The 20,000-nt window shown below is 44.5% G+C and overlaps 1 protein-coding gene across 1 annotated transcript in view; it reads right to left on the bottom strand.

Moving 5' to 3' along the window:
- Positions 1-20,000, bottom strand: part of LOC143299161 (gamma-aminobutyric acid receptor subunit alpha-3-like) — a 92,892-nt gene that overhangs the window by 11,471 nt on the left and 61,421 nt on the right. Inside the window, exons 3-6 of the mRNA XM_076612290.1 lie at positions 16,588-16,655; positions 15,413-15,642; positions 591-673; positions 306-443 (exon numbers count right to left, since the gene is read on the bottom strand). Of these exons, the coding sequence (XP_076468405.1) occupies positions 306-443; positions 591-673; positions 15,413-15,642; positions 16,588-16,655 (519 nt within the window). The remainder of the gene's footprint in view (positions 1-305; positions 444-590; positions 674-15,412; positions 15,643-16,587; positions 16,656-20,000) is intronic.

Genomic DNA, 20,000 nt, shown 5'->3' with positions numbered 1-20,000 from the left:
AACAGATGGACACTTATGCTCAGTCAAATACGACTCTAAATCATTGAGATACAGAGAAAAAAGCAAAGGCGAGAGATTTTCTCCTTGTCGTGCACCCTTACAAATGCTAAAGAAATATGATTTTTCACCATTCAAAAACACAGAGGAGGTGTGTGGTGGGAGGAAGAGGAGGGGTGTGTGGTGGGAGGAAGAGGAGGGGTGTGGTGGGAGGAAGAGGAGGGGTGTGAGGTGGGAGGAAGAGGAGGGGTGTGGTGGGAGGAAGAGGAGGGGGTGTGGTGAGAGGAAGAGGGACGAGACGAACTGACCCAAGCGGTTGGCCCTGGTGGTGTTGTGGAAGTGGATGTAGCTGATCTCGAACTGGGACATGGTGACGTTGGGGTCTACGTCCACAGCCAAAGTGGTGTTCTGCCAGTGGTACACCAGCTCCTTGGTGCTGTAGCCGACTGCGGGACGCGCACACACACAAACACACACACACACAAAGTCGTAAGTACACAATCCTAAATAGTATACGAAGGAACACAAAATACCACGATTATGAGAATACCTTATAAGTCTCATCAGGATCATGATACACTGTGGATACTCACAGCTGCCGATGTACAGTGGACAGATGGCAGAGTCCATGGGATAGCTGGACAGATGCATTGGACACCGGGCGTGGACGGTCAGTCTGTGCACACACACACACACACACACACACACACACACACACACATACACTCACACACACACACAATTGCACGCGCGCACACACACACACAAACAAATGCGCGCGCGCGCACACACACACACCAATCACCCAAACACACATACACACCAATCACACAAACACACACACACACACACACACACACACACACACACACACACACACGACGTTCAAAATATCAGTTAGGTCACCAATATGAGACTAATTTTAATGCTCAGGACAAACATGGTTTGTTTTCTTCTTCTTCTTGTCTACACCCGAATCCCTTGTCATTGTCCTCAACAAACACAAACAAACAAACAAACAAAGGCATCATCTCCTCTTCGAATTCTCTACCGTTAGCCATTTAACTGCTGCTGACAAATATACAAGTCAATAAATGGCGGTTTCTTCACAAAGATAAGACAGAGCTTCGGGGTCAGGACCATTATTCACCATCCTGCATTAATTTGAAGTTACTCCACTTGGGGAGACTCCTTGGCATTTCCTACAGAAATCAAATATCAAATGAAGAAGTGTGTGTGCTTCAACCAAAAAACAGAAAATTCTCTTTAGGCTCACTTAAAATAAAATGCCCGTCAGCAAAAATCAAAGAAAGAACAAACAACTGACACACCCTTCACTTATCACCATGCACACATCAATCATTATGTAAAAAAGAATATGTGGGTAAGATACTATTACATTATGATTTAGAGTGTAACAACTGTGTGTGTGTGTGTTGCGTGTGTGTCCATGCGTGTGCATGCATCGTTTTCTGCGTGTGCATGCGCGCGCATGCGCACGCGTGTGTGAGCCTGCGTGTTGAGCGTGCGTGCGCGCTTGCGCACGCGCGCGCTTATGTGTACGTTCCAATCATTATAAAAAGAAGAATATTCAGTAAGATAATTATAACATTTAAAAAGACAAATGCTCATCAACAAATAAAACCGAAAAACGAATGAGCAACTGGCACACCCTTCCTTGATCTCAGCGTACATTTGAACTATCATGTAAAAAGAAAACTTTTAGGTAAGAAAACAAAAATCACATTTTAAGATAAAGTGAAACATTTCAATGATGTAAAAGGAAAATATTCAGTAAGATAATCACCTACCGAACGCCAGTGTCGATTCCAGGATCTTTAACGTGCGTATTTGACCTTCTGCTTGCGTATACACACGAAGGGGTTTCAGGCACTAGCAGGTCTGCACAAATGTTGACCTGGGAGATCAGAAAAAAAATCTCCACTCTTTACCCACCATACTCCGTTACCGAGATTCGAACCCAGGACCTTCAGACTGAAAGTCCAACGCTTTAACCACTCGGCTATTGCGCCCGCCGTGATGAGTTCTAATGGGAAGACTGCGACCACACACAATCGATAGTAATCCTCTTTACGGATGCGTGTTTTGGAGTATCGCTGACATTCCCCGACCAGCACTGCAGCCTACACTGTATCTCTCAGCCGGGTTTGCGCTGGGATATAATCATTATGAGAGTGCAGCCTATTAATCAAGTCGTCCCACACTCCAGAAAGGACTGAATATTAAAAAAAAATGCAGAATTTGTCCACCCGCAAAGTATCACAAAGAAAAAAGTAAATGCACGAAAGTGTTGTGTGTATTATCATGTGGAGGTGGGTTTTTTGTTTGTTTGTTTTGTTTTAGGGGAGGGGGAGGGGGTCCTTTTTTTTTCTTTTTTAGTCAATGAAGAAAGCCACAGAGAAGAGCACTCAAGGACCAAAAAAAAAAAAAAAGAATCGGAAAAATGTGTTCTGTGGTCTTGCAAGCAACTGAAGCCACAAAAATGTGAATGAATAAATAAATAAATAACTGAATCATTATAGCAGCAGCATCACCACTCACTCCCATCATCATTCACAGTCAGCGAAACGAAGAAAAACAAAAAGTACCCAAATTCATGTCACACACAAAAAAGTTGAATGAATGAGAAAGCGGTTCTAAATCACTTCAGCGAACCAAAAACCAGACACCCTAGTTTTGCCGTCCTGTGCACGCCTCTTTTGAAATTTAACCACAGCTGCTCCCAGTCATGTGTTCAGATCTTAAACAGAAAAAAATCTCCTCTCCCTTCACTTGTCACTCGTGTGTGTGTGTGTGTGTGTGTGTGTGTGTGTGTGTGCGCGTGTATTTGAACACACGTACGTGTGTTTATGTGTGTGTGTTTGTGTGTGTGTGTGTGTGTGTGTGTGTGCGCGCGCGCGCATGTGTTCGTACACACATTTCTGTGTGTGTGTGTGTGTGTGTGTGCATGCGCGCTCTCACCTGTGCATGTGTGTATGTGTGTGTGAGTGTGTGCGCGCACACACCTAGTTCATCGTCCTCACGGGGAAAAGAGCTGTAGTAACGACACACCCCACAGAGCTGTACTAACCAGACACCCCACAGAGCTGTACTAACCAGACACACCACAGAGCTGTACTAACCAGACACCCGACAGAGCTGTACTAATGGGACACCGCACAGAGCTGTACTAACGGGACTTCCCACAGAGATGTACTAACCAGACACACCGTACAGCTGTACTAACCAGACACCCCACAGAACTGTACTAACCAGACACCCACAGAGTTGTACCAATGAGACACCCCGCAGAGCTGTACTAACGAGACACCCCGCAGAGCTGTACTAACGAGACACCCCGCAGAGCTGTACTAACCAGACACCCCACAGAACTGTACTAACGAGACACCCCGCAGAGCTGTACTAACGAGACACCCCGCAGAGCTGTACTAACGAGACACCCCACAGAGCTGTACTAACCAGACACCCCACAGAGCTGTACTAATGAGACACCCCACAGAGCTGTACTAATGAGACACCCAACAGAGCTGTACTAATGAGACACCCGACAGAGCTGTACTAACCAGACACCCCACAGAGCTGTACTAACGAGACACCCCACAGAGCTGTACTAATAAGGCACCCCACAGAGCTGTACTAATGGGGCACCCCACAGAGCTGTACTAACGGGACTTCCCACAGAGATGCACTAACCAGACACACCGTACAGCTGTACTAACGAGACACCCCACAGAACTGTACTAACCAGACACCCCACAGAGCTGTACTAATGAGACACCCCGCAGAGCTGTACCAATGAGACACCCCACAGAGCTGTACTAACGAGACATCACACAGAGCTGTACTAACCAGACACCCCACAGAGCTGTACTAATGAGACACCCCAAAGAGCTGTACTAATGGGGCACCCCACAGAGCTGTACTAATGAGACACCCCAAAGAGCTGTACTAACGAGACACCCCACAAAGCTGTACTAATGAGACACCCCACAGAGCTGTACTAACGTGACACCCCACAGAGCTGTACTAATGAGACACCCCACAGAGCTGTACTAATGAGACACCCCACAGAGCTGTACTAATGAGACACCCCACAGAGCTGTACTAATGAGACACCCCACAGAGCTGTACTAACGTGACACCCCACAGAGCTGTACTAATGAGACACCCCAAAGAGCTTGTTATTGCTCTTGTCGCTTATAGTCCAGCCGACCGCACAGGGCCAAAACTGTCACATTTTCAAAAAAACAACAACAAAAACCAACAACAACACTAAGACAAACTCACAAAACACTCTTCATGACACAGTATCCCAACCATTTAGCTCCTTATGGCAATAAGACTAGGCCATGCTGAGGACGCCAGCTATTCCGCTTAATTCATCATCTCCAGATTACAAAAAAAAATAATCGTAAAAAAAGGAAAAAGCAGTACTTCAAAGCCAAACAAAAAACACAGAAAAGGCCAAAGAGGCAAATGACACTGCAGAATGAGCAGCTAGTGCCCATCCCAGTGTTTACATTTCACTACCTATTCGCTAGAGCAAAACAGCACATATAGTACATCATAGACTGCGGAAAAGAGAAAACAAAAGTGTCAAGGCTTGTTTGAAAAAAGAAAGTGGAATGGACTGGGAAGGCAGAAAAATGAGACAACAGTGAAGAAAGAAAAAAAAAAGGCAGAAACAAAGAGAGTGATAGAAAAGAGGAAATTTCTGGGATAGAATTTCAGGAAAGCGGGGATGTTATTTATACTGAAAGACCCCCGGCATCCCCACGGGGGAGTTCCAAAGAGCTGACCGGGTCAGTAATGCCTTGACTCTCCCGCTGAACCCACACCATCAAACCATTCTTTACTCATTTCTCTCCATTGCCGTCAAACACATCATTTCCGTATTAAACGATCCAGTATCAACCCAAGTCCAGTTAAACTCTGTCTCTCTGTCTCACTCACACACACACACACACACACACACACACACACACACACGCACGCAAACACACACACACACACACACACACACGATTATATATATATATATATATATATATATATATATATATATATATATATATATATATATATATATATATCCAAAACCTTTTATTGTGGTTTCACAGAAAACCTCTCAGTTTGGGACAGAGTCACTGGGAGAAAGCACCGATATTCAATTTAGAAACCATTTGCTTGGGCCAACGAACTGCTTTGTTTGAAATTAATCAATACTGAATAACAATTGGAAAAAAAAGGACCACGCAAGTTTACAACCAGCTATTTTTTTGGTGGGGTGGGTGGGGAGTTTAACTAAGGTACGCAGAATAAAAGTTGATATTGCCACTCTTAGTGACACGGAGGCACATGTGCGTCTTTATCAATTAATTTTAAGAGTTACAGCAGTTGTTGTAGTTACGATAAGATGCATGGGACCATTCACACAGCTTACCCTGGGTACTGGCCACCCTGTCTGTCTATCTACGTCATTCCACATTGTTGAACTGTCACCCTGAGCAGCTGAGAAGGAAAATAGAGGATTCATGGAGAAATAAGTTTAGGTTTAAAAAATAATAAAGTGAACAAATGACATTTTTAAAATGCAACCCAGCAGGTGACCATCGCGTTGGGTTTATGTAAAGATGAGGCCTTTTTCTCACAAAGCAGATGTGGTGCCAGCTTATAAGGATCGGTCCACATACTTGGACACCTCTTTGCCTACGCAGATTTAAGCAGTGCGGACGTCCGTAGCAAAGCAAGGCAAGGCATGGCAAGCCTTACATAAGACAGACAACCTTTGCCCAAACATTGCATGCGACACACTGACAGATGATCGACAGAACATTGCGTGTGACACACTGACAGATGATCAGCAGTCGCTAAACACCCGACATGAATCTTTTCTTCCTTGTCAAACCCCAAACAGCAGCACCTCCGCTCCCCAGGCCCTCCCCCCGACACCCATTAGCGGAGAGGCGTGGAAGCAGCAGAGGACAGGGGGGTTGGGGGTTTGGGGTGGGGGTGGGGGGTCTGGATAGCAGGCAGTATGATTGGGGGAAGCGTCAAGGAGGGCCAAACACCCCTCATCTCTCTCTCCACATAGCTCACCCTCTCAACACGACAACAACAACAATGCGCATCAGGAAGGGAGGGAGTCGTGGGGAGTGATGCAGAGCAAATGAGAGAGAGAGAGGGGGGGGGAGAGAGAGAGAGAGACGGGGAGAGAGGGAGAGAGAGGGGGAAAGAGAGAGAAAAAGAGAGACGGGGAAAGAGAGACAGAAAGAGAGAAAGAGAGGGGGGAAAGAGAGGGGGAGAGAAAGGAGGTTAGAGAGAAAGAGAGGGGGGAGAGAGATGGAGAGAAACAGAGAGAGAGAGAGAGAGAGAGAGAGAGAGAGAGAGAGAATCAGACAGACAAAGAGAGACAGAAAACATAGGGAAATTAAGAGAGACAGAAAGAGAGGGGGGGCAGAAAGAGAGAGGCTGGGAGGCCGAGAGAGACAGACAGGGACAGAGAGAAAGACAGACAGACTGAGACAGAGAGACTGAGGCATAGATAGATAAAGAGAAAGAGAGAGAGAGAGCGATAGGGAGAGAGAGACAGAGGGCAGAGATAGAGAGAGTGAGACGGAGATAGGCATTCAGAGAGATAAAGAGAGAGAGAGAGAAACAAAGAGAGGCTGAGATGGTGATAGAGAGAGGGGGGAAGAGAGAGAGGGGGAAACAGGCAAACAGAGACAGAAAGACAGTGAGAGAGTTAGAGAGGAAAACAAAGAGAGCGGCTGGGAGGGTGTGAGAGAAAGAGAAGAGGGAGAGATAGAAAGAAAGAGAGAGAAAGAAACGGAGACGGGGGCAGAGGGAGATAAGGAGAGAGAAAGGGACAGAGAGAGAGAGAGAGTGAGAGAGAGAGAGAGAGAGAGAGAGAGAGAGAGAGAGAGTAAGAAGTGGGTGAGAGAGGAAGGGAAGAAGAGGGGGCGGGGGGGGGGGGGGGGGAGAGAAAACTCTTGAAGAACTTTCGTGAAAATTGTTTCCAGTCAGTGTCTTTAAAGATAATAAGGCAGCTGCAGCCACAGGCCAAATCTTCCCCCGGTGATTTAGTTTTCCTTTTTTTTTTTCTCATAGATTGTAATGGAGGGTGGTTGCAGACGTGTTACATAGTGTGACTTGTTGGCATGTTCTTTAATCATTCCAAGAAGAAGAAGAAAATGGATGCTGATGATGCTGCAGAAGAAGAAGAAGAAGAAGAAGAAGAAGAAGGAGGAGGAGGAGGAGGAGGAGGAGGAAGAGGAGGAAGAGGAGGAGGAGGTGGAAGAGGAGGAGGAGGATAAAGAGAAGGAGATAGACATGATAACAGATCACACCTTGGAAAAACGCAATGATTTTTTGTCGTTGTTGGTTATTTTTTGTTGTTGTTGTTGTTTGTTTGTTTGTTTTTTCTCTTTTTTTTAATACATTTTTTTTTTTTTTTACAACCGCGACAGAAATATTCAATACAAATCAATATGTCACAACTGATATAAATGGAAAAACAGCTAACAGATAAATCAGTTAAGACAAATATTGTCCTCATAATCACCAGGCTGTCCCACCTCATTACAAATAGATGGGGCAATGTGGGACGTAATGGTGGGTGATAGAAAGACAGAGACAGACTGACAGACAAACAGACAGGCAGACACTTTTGAACTGGTAAGCACAGCAAGAATTTTCATCAATCTAAATTTACTCAGAAAAGAAAGATTTGCTTTAAGAGATTATCTAACATCAGTGGTGGATTGATCAGAACAGAGAAAGATGAATAGTTCCGGATCACTGGTCTCAGCAGATTAGATTCCCTGAGTTTCAGTTTCAGTTTCTCAAGAAGGCGTCACTGCCTTCCGACAAATCCATATACGCTACACCACATCTAAAAACCAGATGCCTGACAGCAGCATAACCCAACACGCTTGTCAGGACTGAGTGCATGCTCATGTATTGTGTACCTATCAGAGTGGATTTCTTTATATAGAATTATGCCAGATGACAACACTTTCGTTGCCATGGGTTCTTTTTTAGTGCGCCAAGCGCGAGCTGTTCTCGGTTTATCGTCTGATCCGAAAGACTAGACGTTCAGTTTGATTTTCCAGTCAAACCTTGGAAGAAAGGGCTAGAGCGAGATTCGAACCTACACCCTCACGGACTCTCTGTATTGGCAGCAGAGTGTCTTAACCATTCTGCCAACATCCTCCTGAAACAAAAAAAAGTGAGGAACAGAAATGAATGATAGACCAGCTGAATACATGTGGAGAATGAAAAGTTCCAACATGAAATAACAGCAACAGAAAGCAAAATCAAACTTTAAAAATCGCATTTTTTTTTCTCAACCTTTATTCGTACAGGAAGCCAGAGGGGGGATTTTTGTGGAAGGAAATGGAGGATGGCAAATTTACAACCAAAGTACCGTGTCCGATTGTGCTAAAATCTGAAGACAATTCAAAATAGTGTCATTATAACTATACATACTTTATCATATGATGGGTGCAGTGGTCAAGTGATTAAAGCATTCGATTATCGCCCAAGTTTCCCGAGTTCGATCCCGTCACACCTGGCGAGTTAGAACTGATTTTTCTGATCTCTCATGTCAACATATGCGCAGACCTGCTGGTGTCCTTCGTGCGTATATGCACGCACATCAAATACGTAAGTTAGGAATCCCGTAATTCAAGTAAGCGTTCGGTGGGTTATGGGGACAAGAACATACCCAGCACGCACACCCCCCGAAAACAGAGTATGGATGCTTATTTGATGAGGTAAATAAACGAAACGACCATTCACGGAAAATGTTCCATGTCTGAATGAGTGTGTGTGTGTGTAGAGGAGTGTGCATGACTGAGACTTGACTGAATGACACAGGAAACAAACGATGAGCACCCAAAGGCAGCTGTCAGTCGGCTTGACCCAGGTCGTCAGCGTTTAGTGCAAATGTCCCCGTGTTTGAAAACGCTTAGAGCTTGGTCTCTGACCGATGATATGCGCTACATAAGTATCAATATCATCATCATCATCATCATCATCAGATGCCCCGAACCAATTACGTGCACTAACGTATTAATTCAATTTTAGAGGATGTCTACCCTGCATGGAATTCGTTCGGGATTGATAGATACGGGGCACAAAAAAGAGAAAAATAAAGGTAGGATACTTGATATGAGACACAAAAACAGAGAAAGAAATGTGGGATACTTTACATGGGGGGCCACTTATTCACTGTGACACCGGCGTGGGAGCCGAGAAGAAAAGCGAAAAGCAGTTGGTGTTGCGCTAACGGAGAGTGCTTCCTTCCTTCCTTCATTCCCTCCCTCCCTCCTTCCTTCCTGTGGCGACCCCTGTCCTTGTTGTGATGTCTTCAGCCGTCTGTCGCAATCCATAGTTCTTCTGACCCACAGGTTAGGATGGGGAGGGGGGGTGAGGGGAAGGGAGGTTGGGGAGGGGGGAGGGAGGGGGAAATAGAGTTAGGGTTTTTCTCTTTCCTCGGACAATGAGAGCAATTTCAACAGCTTTTTGTGAGCTTTCGATTCATGTCTTCCACGGCACCGGCCATCTCTTTTGCCTGAGTATTTGCTTGATTTGAGATTGAGATTTATTTCTCTTTGAGGTTCCTGTTCTCCCTGTGTGTGTGTGTGTGTGTGTGTGTGTGTGTGTGTGTGTGTGTGTGTGTGTGTGTATCTCTGCCTGTCTGTCTCTCTCGATCTCTTTCTCTCTTTCCTTCCCTCTCTACTTCTCCCTCCCCCTCTCTCTCTCACTTCTTTCACCGTCTCTCTCTGTCTCTTACTCACTTGATAACACAGCAAACTGATGGTACATGTATATCATAGCTTTGGCTAATACAGACACAAAATAATACTGACATGAACGAACAACACCAACCATTTGGTCCTGACTCGGATCACGATGGTTAAAAGAAAAAAAAGGAAAGAGCAAATTGTTTTTTTACTGGGCTTTTTCAAACAAGTGTTGAGATTCATTAGAGATATATAACGTTTACTCCACTCATAACTACCAGCATTTGAAATAGCGTCCACTTATGGACAAAAAAATGGTCGCAAGTAATGGAACGTGACAGTTATATGCGTGACGTTTATTATGGTGCCTATACAATATTATTCCCAAGCTCTTCTAGAACGGTATTGACGAAAACATTTTAATAGACTGTTGAGACGAAATTTTTTACTGACTACGTTTCGCAATTGTCATCATTACGCAGCTTCTTTAACCAATGGTGACTGTCATTTATAAGGGATTAAAAGCGACGATTTTATTGACTTACTTGTGTAAACAATGTGAGTCTATGTAATTTTCTGTGTATTTGTCGTGATAAAGAAACACCTGGGACACAATGGCACTTGAGTTCAAAGCCAACAGTGAGGTTATTCGACATACACATTTACAACACAGTAAGTCTAGCAATCTGCTTAACTTCTGTTGTTGTTGTTGTTTGTTTTTGTGTTTTTTGTTGTTGTTTTTTTCATTTTCTCTTCTCATTCTTTTCATCCCATTTTCGCTTCTTTTTTTCCCCCAACTGCTTTCTTTTTGTATGATCAGCCCTTTCCTCCCGCCAGTCTGCTTTTTTTTTTTTTTTTTTTTTTTAAAGCTTGATTTATGGGATGATTCTGGTGGACATTGAAATCGTTATTTCTTCCACGCGTTCCAACACTGAGCTCTTGTTCGACGTCACGCATTAACCCCTTAGATCCCAGTCTTCCTTTTTTTTTTCCTTCCTTTTTTCTCCTCTCCTATTTTTAGGAGGAAGTGTGGAAATTTAACCCTTGAAGGCGATGCAAATCCGTTCACAAAGGGGCGGGGGATCTGACAGTTATTGGATCGGAGAAGCCAGCCTCATGTCAGCTTGTTCAGCGCTGATGAAAATCAGTTCATAATCTACTTATCAATTTTGCAGACACGTTTTGTTCCATCTGTGTGTTTGTCCTTCTGCTTGGGTGTCTCTGTCTCTGTCTGTCTGTCTGTCTCTCTCTCTCTTCCCACTCTCTCTCTCCCTCCTCTTTCTCTACCTCTTGATCTCCCCCCTCTCTCTTCTCACTGTTTGTCTCCTCCTTTCTCCATCCTCTATCTCTACCTCTCTTTCTCTGACCTATCTGTCTTTCTCCATCTCAAGGTAGACAGACACACTGAGAAGCAGACAGATTCATACAGACGTATAACCTGAACAGAGTGAGTGAAAGGGGGAGAGATACTGAGAGAGGAAGAGAGAGAGAGGGACAGAGAAAGAGGGAGAGAAAGAGAGAGAGAGAGAGAGAGAGAGGGAGGGAGTGAGAGAGAGAGAGAGAGATGTGTAACTGAATGAAAGGCCGTTGTTCTCATCTCTGAATATCCACGATACTGACCCAAAAAATTCTGCCGTTGGTGCTACTTGCTAATGTTTATCTATTTCCATTGCCGTTTGTCAACAGTAAGCGTAAAACGGCATCAAGGGCTTGAAACATGAATGGCATGAGAAGAACATAACAGAAATGGGGTTAAAACATGAATTGCACGCGAAGACTATAATAGTACTGTAACAATCAGACTGTACACTTCATCCCCCTACCTCCCTCCCTCACTTCATCCTCAACTGCTTCTCCCTTCCCTTCCCTTCCCCCAACGTCCACAACTGCCATCAGATACAGACAGTCCATTAACTGGCGGAGCGCCGGGAAGGAGAAAAACAAAGAAGCAAATCCGGCCAGCAGACGCTGTGACACAGGGAGATGGGCCAGACGTCACAGCCACCAGGAACCCCAGCAAGGACACCACAGTGCGGCCCCCCATCCCTCACCCCTTCCCCCCCCCCCCCACCAGCAAGGACACCACAGTGCGGCCCCCCATCCCTCACCCCCCCCTCCCCAACAGGAACCCCACAGTGCAGCCCCCCATCCATCACACCCTCCCCCCAAAAAAGCAAGGACACTACAGTGCGGCCCCCCATCCCTCCCACCCAACCCCCAGCACACCACAGTGCAGCCCCCCATCCCTCACCCCCACCCCCAGCACACCACAGTGCAGCCCCCATCCCTCACACCACCACCACCCCCAGCACACCACAGTGCGGCCCCCATCCCTCACACCACCACCACCCCCAGCACACCACAGTGCAGCCCCCCATCCCTCACCCCCACCCCCAGCACACCACAGTGCAGCCCCCCATCCCTCACACCACCCCCACCCCCAGCACACCACAGTGCAGCCCCCATCCCTCACACCACCACCACCCCCAGCACACCACAGTGCAGCCCCCCATCCCTCACCCCCACCCCCAGCACACCACAGTGCAGCCCCCCATCCCTCACCCCCACCCCCAGCACACCACAGTGCAGCCCCCCATCCCTCACCCCCACCCCCAGCACACCACAGTGCAGCCCCCCATCCCTCACCCCCACCCCCAGCACACCACAGTGCAGCCCCCATCCCTCACCCCCACCCCCAGCACACCACAGTGCAGCCCCCCATTCCTCACCCCCACCCCCAGCACACCACAGTGCAGCCCCCCATCCCTCACCCCCACTCCCAGCACACCACAGTGCAGCCCCCCATCCCTCACACCACCACCACCCCCAGCACACCACAGTGCAGCCCCCCATCCCTCACCCCCACCCCCAGCACACCACGGTGCAGCCCCCCATCCCTCACACCACCACCACCCCCAGCACACCACAGTGCAGCCCCCCATACCTCACCCCCACCCCCAGCACACCACAGTGCAGCCCCACATCCCTCACACCACCACCACCCCCAGCACACCACAGTGCAGCCCCCCCATCCCTCACACCACCACCACCCCCAGCACACCACAGTGCAGCCCCCCATCTCTCACACCACCACCACCCCCAGCACAGCACAGTGCGGTCCCCATCCCTCACCCCCACCCACAGCACACCACAGTGCAGCCCCCCATCCCTCACACCACCACCGCCACCAGCACACCACAGTGCAGCCCCACATCCCTCACACCACCACCACCCCCAGCACACCACAGTGCAGCCCCCCATCCCTCACACCACCACCACCCCCAGCACACCACAGTGCGGCCCCCCATCCCTCCCCCCCACCCCCCATCCCAGCAGGGACACCACAGTGCGGCCCCCCATCCCTCACACACACAGCAGAGACACCACAGTCCTTCACTGTCTGGAACCAGGCGCTGTGGACAGACACCAGTGCTGATACCATCGACACACGTAACCGCTCCTGTCTGGAAGCCAAAGGTGAAAGATCGACAGATGCCGGCGATACACGTAACGGCTTCTGTCTCCACGGACACAAATTGTAATTCCTTCGAGGTTTGAGAAAGAAAGAAGCTGGCTTTTAGCCGGAAATGCTTTGATGCACTTAAGAAAGTGCTGAAGCCATTTGCGAAACTACCCGTAATCCCTGCTTTCATTGCTTTAGAACAGCTCATTGCTGTTTTTCCCCTCCCCCAGGCGCAATTAAAGCTGATGACATTGCTCTGACCCTTCCGTCCGCAGTGTCCTGTGGATGACCTTGCCTGTCAAAGCACTGGGTTTTCTTGACAACGCCTTGTAGTGATTCGAGTTTTTTTTTAGAACACGGGAAAGGGTCTGATGAAGAGAAGGAAGGAGTAAGAGTATTGGTGCATGTGTGTGGGTTTGCACTTTTTGTGTATAATTATGTTTACTATTTCCTTCGCGTGTGCTGCGTGTAAATAAAAACAAAACAGCGTGCATTTAAGTGTTTGTTGCCCACGTTCAAAATCATCATCTTTTTCTTCTTCTTCTTCTTCTTCTTCTTCTTCAGCATCTATTTTCTCCTCCTCCTCCTCCACTTTTTACATCGAAAGGCTTAATAAGCTGACAGAGAGAATAGGAAAGGGGGAAAAAGAAGAAAAAGAGAAGAAGAAACGTTAAGAGGCTTTCGGAATGAGGGACGATTGATCAGAGATGCAATTATTGCCTGCATGAAATCGTTTGAGCACAGGCATTTCATCTCTGTACCTTTTGTGCTGCTTCTCATATTTGCTTTGCTGTGCCCAGCAGAAAAAAAATTGTTGACCAGACCACGGAACGATGTTCAGACACACAGTATGTGTGAAAGACATGGGAGAGAGAGAGGGGGGGGGGAGAGAGAGAGAGAGAGAGAGAGAGAGAGAGAGAGAGAGAAGGGGGGTGAGGGGAGACCGCGACAGACAGAGAGACAATGACAGACAGATAGGAAGACAGAGAATTGGATAGAAAAGTCAGAAACAGAGACAGTGAGAGATACAGACATAGACACGAATGAAATATATAAAACAAGAGAAAGAGAGAGAGAGTCAGACAGACAGACAGGCAGAGACAGAGAGAGAGACAGAGAGACACACAGACAGAGACAGAGACAGAGACAGTGAGAGAATTACAATGTCGACAAACAACATCAGCAATAACCACTACCATCATAGCGATCATAGCGACGTATATCACAAGAAGCCACGAGGCACAGTTTGACACTTACATCGACGTATCCAATACAATTAATCACGACTAAAAGAGAAGTGAAAGATAAAAAGAAGAAAGAGTAAGTAAAGGATGAAGGCATGGGAAGAAGTATAAAGCAAAGCGAATGTGGAAGTGGAGAAGAGCTGAGATAATGAAGAAGAAGAAGAAGAAGAAGAAGAAGAAGAAGAAGAAGAAGAAGAAGAAGAAGAAGAAGAAGAAGAAGAAGAAGAAGAACAACAACAACAACAACAACAACAACAACAACAACAACAACAACAACAACAACAACAACAACAACAACAACAAATGATGTTGACGATGATGTTGATGATGTTTATGTTGACAATGTTTTTGATGATGATGATGATGATGATGATGATGATGATGATGATGGTAATGGTTATTGTGAAGAAGAAGAAGAAGAAGAAGAAGAAGAAGAAGAAGAAGAAGAAGAAGAAGAAGAAGAAGAAGAAGAAGAAGAAGAAGAAGAAGAAGAAGGATTGATTGACTGACTGATTGAATATATAATGGGTAAAGGACTAGGCGCCGTAAAGGCCTTATTTCAATTCTGTCCATTTAACGACACAAAACATAGAAATAAAGAAATAAAATAAAATAAAATAATAAGAACAACGAATAAGAATAGTAACTGGAATAGTCTATTATAAATAACAAAGCAATGAAAAGAACAATTGGTACATTATCATGTACGTACGTACTCTCTCACACACACACACACACACACACACACACACACACACACACACACGCACACACGCACACACAGAAGAAGAAGAAGATGATGATGATGATGATAACGACGACGACGATGACGGTGATGACGGGGAATGCGATGATGACAATCTTGACAATTGCAATGATGACGCTTAGGAAGAAGAAACAAGCAACATGAAGACAAATGGCAGAATCTCAGCCGTTACCGCTTGGACATGTAGATGTTCCCGTTGGCTTCGATCCTAACGAACTGGTTGGGCACGGTGATGTTGTGCAGCTTGGAGCGGCGGCCGTTGAGGAAGTAGGTGGGAGGCTTCCAGATGTGGTTCATGAAGCGGTTGCTGAGCGTGAACTGGGTCACGTTGACATTGCTCAGGTTGAACTGCAGCCGCTCGTCGCGCCACCTTTGCCGGAAGTACACCTGCATGGAGTACGACTGCGCAAGACAGGCAGGAAGTAAGAATGGACTTCAGAAATGATTAAACTAGAAGAAGTGAATGAATAGATGAATAGATAACACAAGTAAATAAATAGAAAGATAAGTAGACAAAATGAGTAACTAACTAAATAAATATATAATTAGATGAAATCTGTAAATAAATTATTAAGTATATGAAGAAATAATAGATGATTGAATAAACAAAGAAATAGATAAATAAACAAATGAATAAATGAGTAAATAAACAAACAAATAAACAAACAAACAAACAAATAAATAAAATAAATAAAGATTTTTTAAAAAATTTAAAAAAATAAAGTAAAAAAGAAAGAATGGGAGAAAAATATATGTCGATTACTGTGAGAACATAACTAAGTATAAATTAGAAATGAATAAATAAAGAGTGGGAGAGAAAGACATGTCGATTACTATGAGAACATAACTAAGAATGGTAGATTCATCTTCTGTCACTAATCCAAATGATTCCCATTGCTATCTAAATCATTCATGTCACGAACCAAATGATCCTCCGTAACTATCCAAATGATTCCTGTGGCTATGCAAATGATGACTGTTGCGATCCAAATGATTCCTGTCACCATCCAAATGATTCATGACCCTGTTGCTATCCAAAGTACGGTGAACAATGCGCAATCGGGGTTCAGTTTTTATTATCAGACTGGCCCCGAAAACGGAGTATGGCTTCCAACATGGCTGGGTAAAAACGGTCATACACGTAAAAGCCCACTCATGTACATACGAGTGAACGCGGGAGTTGCAGCCCACGAACGAAGAAGATGATTATCAGATTGACAGCAGTCAATGAAACAAAATTACTTATGTTTTTACACTTTTTACACACACACACACACACACACACACACACACACACACACACACACACACACACACACACTAAGCAAAAAGCTGATACATACTGACCATGTCTGTTTCTGAGATAGGCCCCATGCTCTTGATCAGCATGTTGGTGGTCACATACACTGTCTCTCCTGGGAAACAACCACATCCACATTGTAGTCAGTTGTCACCTTCACCTCACTGACATCATCACTATCCTGTCATTCTCTACGTCTTGGTTTTCATCGGCACAACAGCACCACCACTGTTGCTTTCTGTCACCATAATTACCATTATAATCGTCATTGTCGTCGTTGTTTGCTGATGATCATCATCTCCGTTATCATCATTATTGTCCTCGATGTCATTACTGTCATCGTCATTATGATCATAGTTGCCATTATTGTCATTGTCATTATGATCATGGTTGTCATTTTCATCATTGTCATTGCGATCACGGCTGTCATTGTCTCTATGATCATGGTTGTCATTATCGTCATTGTTATGATCATGGTTATTAGTATCATCAATGTCATATGGTAATGGTTGTCATCATTGTCATTGTTATTGTGATCATGATTATCATTATCGTCATTGTTGTTACGATCATGGTTGTAAGAATCGTCATTGTCATTACGATCATGGTTGTCATTATCGTCATTGTTACTGTGACCGTGGTTTTCATTATCAGTATTGTTGTTACAATCATGGTTGTTAGTATCGTCATTGTCATTATGATCATGGTTGTCATTATCGTCACTGTCATTACGATCATAGTCGTCATTATCGTCACTGCCATTGCCATCATTCTCAGTATCATCCTGAGAGTATCTGCTTCTTTTCATATTAATTCATGGTTATCACTGTTCCACAGACATGATGACTGTATTTGTAACTTGGGAACTGTTTTCTTCTTCTGGACACATCTTGTTTAATAAAAACAAAAGAGCTCAAAGATGGTCTTGAAGTGACTCCATTGGCTGTTGAGATTATTAGCCAATATTGTAATGGAAACGAAAATAATACACGAAATGATACAATTTGGAGAAAGACAAAATATCATATGCACAGATAACGTATTAGCTTTCGATTAGAAAAACAAAAGAAGAAAATCATGTCATCAGAGTATCTCACAGTATTTTGATCAATAAATAATTTCCCACACGACGTGACCACAATAATTATAGAACTCTACCGGTCAACCTATCTCTACATGTCAGTTCATTTTCCTCGGATTCTCACAGATCTTACATTTTTGTTTGTTTGTTTGTTTGTCCATTAACTTCAGAGATAATTGGACAGGCATGTCCTTGATACTCCCGCAGATCACAGACTTGAGGACAAAGCATGTGGGGATGGTGGGAATGGAGTGTATGGAAGCAACATTTTCATTTGTGTTCTGTCCTTCGCAGCTGGCGGAATTCTCTCTGCCTGAATTAAACAGAAAGAATTGATCACATGCTTCACCTCATCGCTCGAAACACCGTTTGTTGCAGTTGTTTTTTTTACTTGTCTCAGAGATCTGAATGAACAACATGATTCCTTTCTGTAGAACTGAACATCACCATCATCGCTTCGATTCACTTGAAAAGGAGGAAGGTGGGGGGCCGGGGGGGGGGGGGGGTTGAAAGAGATGGAGGTCGGTGTGTGGTGTTGGTGTTGGCAGAAGTAGTGTGTGTACATGTGTGTGCGTGTGAGTGTGGATGTGCGTGTGAGTGTGCCTGCAAGAGGTGTTTTTATTTATTTTGTGTGTGTGTGTGTGTGTGTGTGTGTGTGTGTGTTTATGCGTGTGTGTGCATTTGTGCGTGAATATACTTATGTGTGTGTGGGGGGGGGGGGGGGGGGGGGGGGGGCATGGGGGGGGGTGGGGGGGGGGGGGGGGCGCATGAGCGCGTTGCGCGCGCAAGCGTTGCATGGTTTGCTGTGGTGTGCTGTGCTGTTTTTGTTGTCGTCTTGTTTTCATTCCCTAGTGCTGTGAGCAAATAAGAATATATGTTTGAGGGCTGGGGTGTGTCCTTTATGAATGTTCATTCAAACGCAAGATAAGGAAGAAGAAGGGATACACAGAGACGTAGACCCGCACAGAGAGGATGGAGACAGACACAGAGACAGAGAGAGAGAGAGAGAGAGAGAGAGAGAGAGAGAGAGAGACAGACAGACAGACAGACAGACAGAGACAGGGAGAGGGAGAGAGAGAGATGGGCAGACATACAGTCAGACTTTAATTTAACCATGTCGTTTAATTCTGACTTGTGGCCAACCAAGCAAGGACTCCGCATAGGTTATTTAAACAAACAATGCAACAAACAAGAAGGACGATATAGCAACCATTCTTCATAACACTGGAAATCCATTTCATATATTCTGTTTTGCTGAATCCCGACTCTGTTTTAACGTAACAGATGCTGATACGCACATGCCAGGATACAAATTATCCGCTCAGATCCAACTAAGCCCAAAAATACTAGTTTACTTTTATGTTTTGCTTCCACATTAAGATTAACAGATTAAACAGTCTTAAGGTTAATGATGTAGAATCAGTTTGGGTAGATATTTAGATTAATGGTAATAATACTCTTACAGTTGGGTTTGTATACAGAAATCCATCAGAAAATGTAGAATGGGGGGATAGATTTAGTTCTGTAATGGATGAGGTGATAATGTTAAATTATGAAACTATTATTCTAGGTGATTTCAATATAGATTTGCTTAAACGAAAACCAAAGTGGCACCATGATCACTCTATGCATGGTTTAGAACAATTAATTGACACATCAATACGCATTACTGAAAACACAAATACCTTAACAGATCACATTTACACAACCACAAAACAACACATTGTAGAGGTATGTGTTCCACCTTGTGGTAGTAGTGATCATTTCCCAGTCTGTCTCACTTGGTTTAAGAATCGTGTTAAAATTCCAAGGGTAGAACATTAAACTATATTATATAGGAGTTTTAAGAACTTTAAAAATGATGATTTTCTCTCGGATTTAGCAAACTCATATTTAGATTATGTATATCAGTTAAGAGATCCTGATGAAGCTGTCGAATTTTGGATAAATACATTCTCTTCTGTACATAAATATGCACCATTTATTAGGAAAAGAGTTAGACAAGAAACAAAACCACCATGGATAACAAAAGAAACTGACATTGAAATTTATTATAGAGATTATTTAAAGATGTATGTATCGAATGAACAATATAAGAAACAAAGAAATAAAGTAAACGCCATGAAACGTAAATCGAAATATTATTATTTTCAGGAAATGTTAGTCAATACAAAAGATTCTCGTCTAATTTGGAAAGCCATCAACAAGTTGAATAATAAACATGTGGGAAAAAGACAACAAAGCATCACTGAAGTAACAGCAGATCAGTTAAATAATCATTTTGCAACCGTTGCTGAAAAAATTATACCAAGCGACAGGACCAGTGAAAATGACCTCTGTATTCTAAAACAGTATATTGACTCAAAGAAAATTCATGTT

The sequence above is a fragment of the Babylonia areolata genome, chromosome 24, assembly GCF_041734735.1.
Source record: "Babylonia areolata isolate BAREFJ2019XMU chromosome 24, ASM4173473v1, whole genome shotgun sequence".
NCBI classification, from domain to species: domain Eukaryota; kingdom Metazoa; phylum Mollusca; class Gastropoda; order Neogastropoda; family Buccinidae; genus Babylonia; species Babylonia areolata.
Note: the sequence above shows the minus strand (reverse complement) of the source record. Positions and strands in the feature narration are given on the sequence as shown.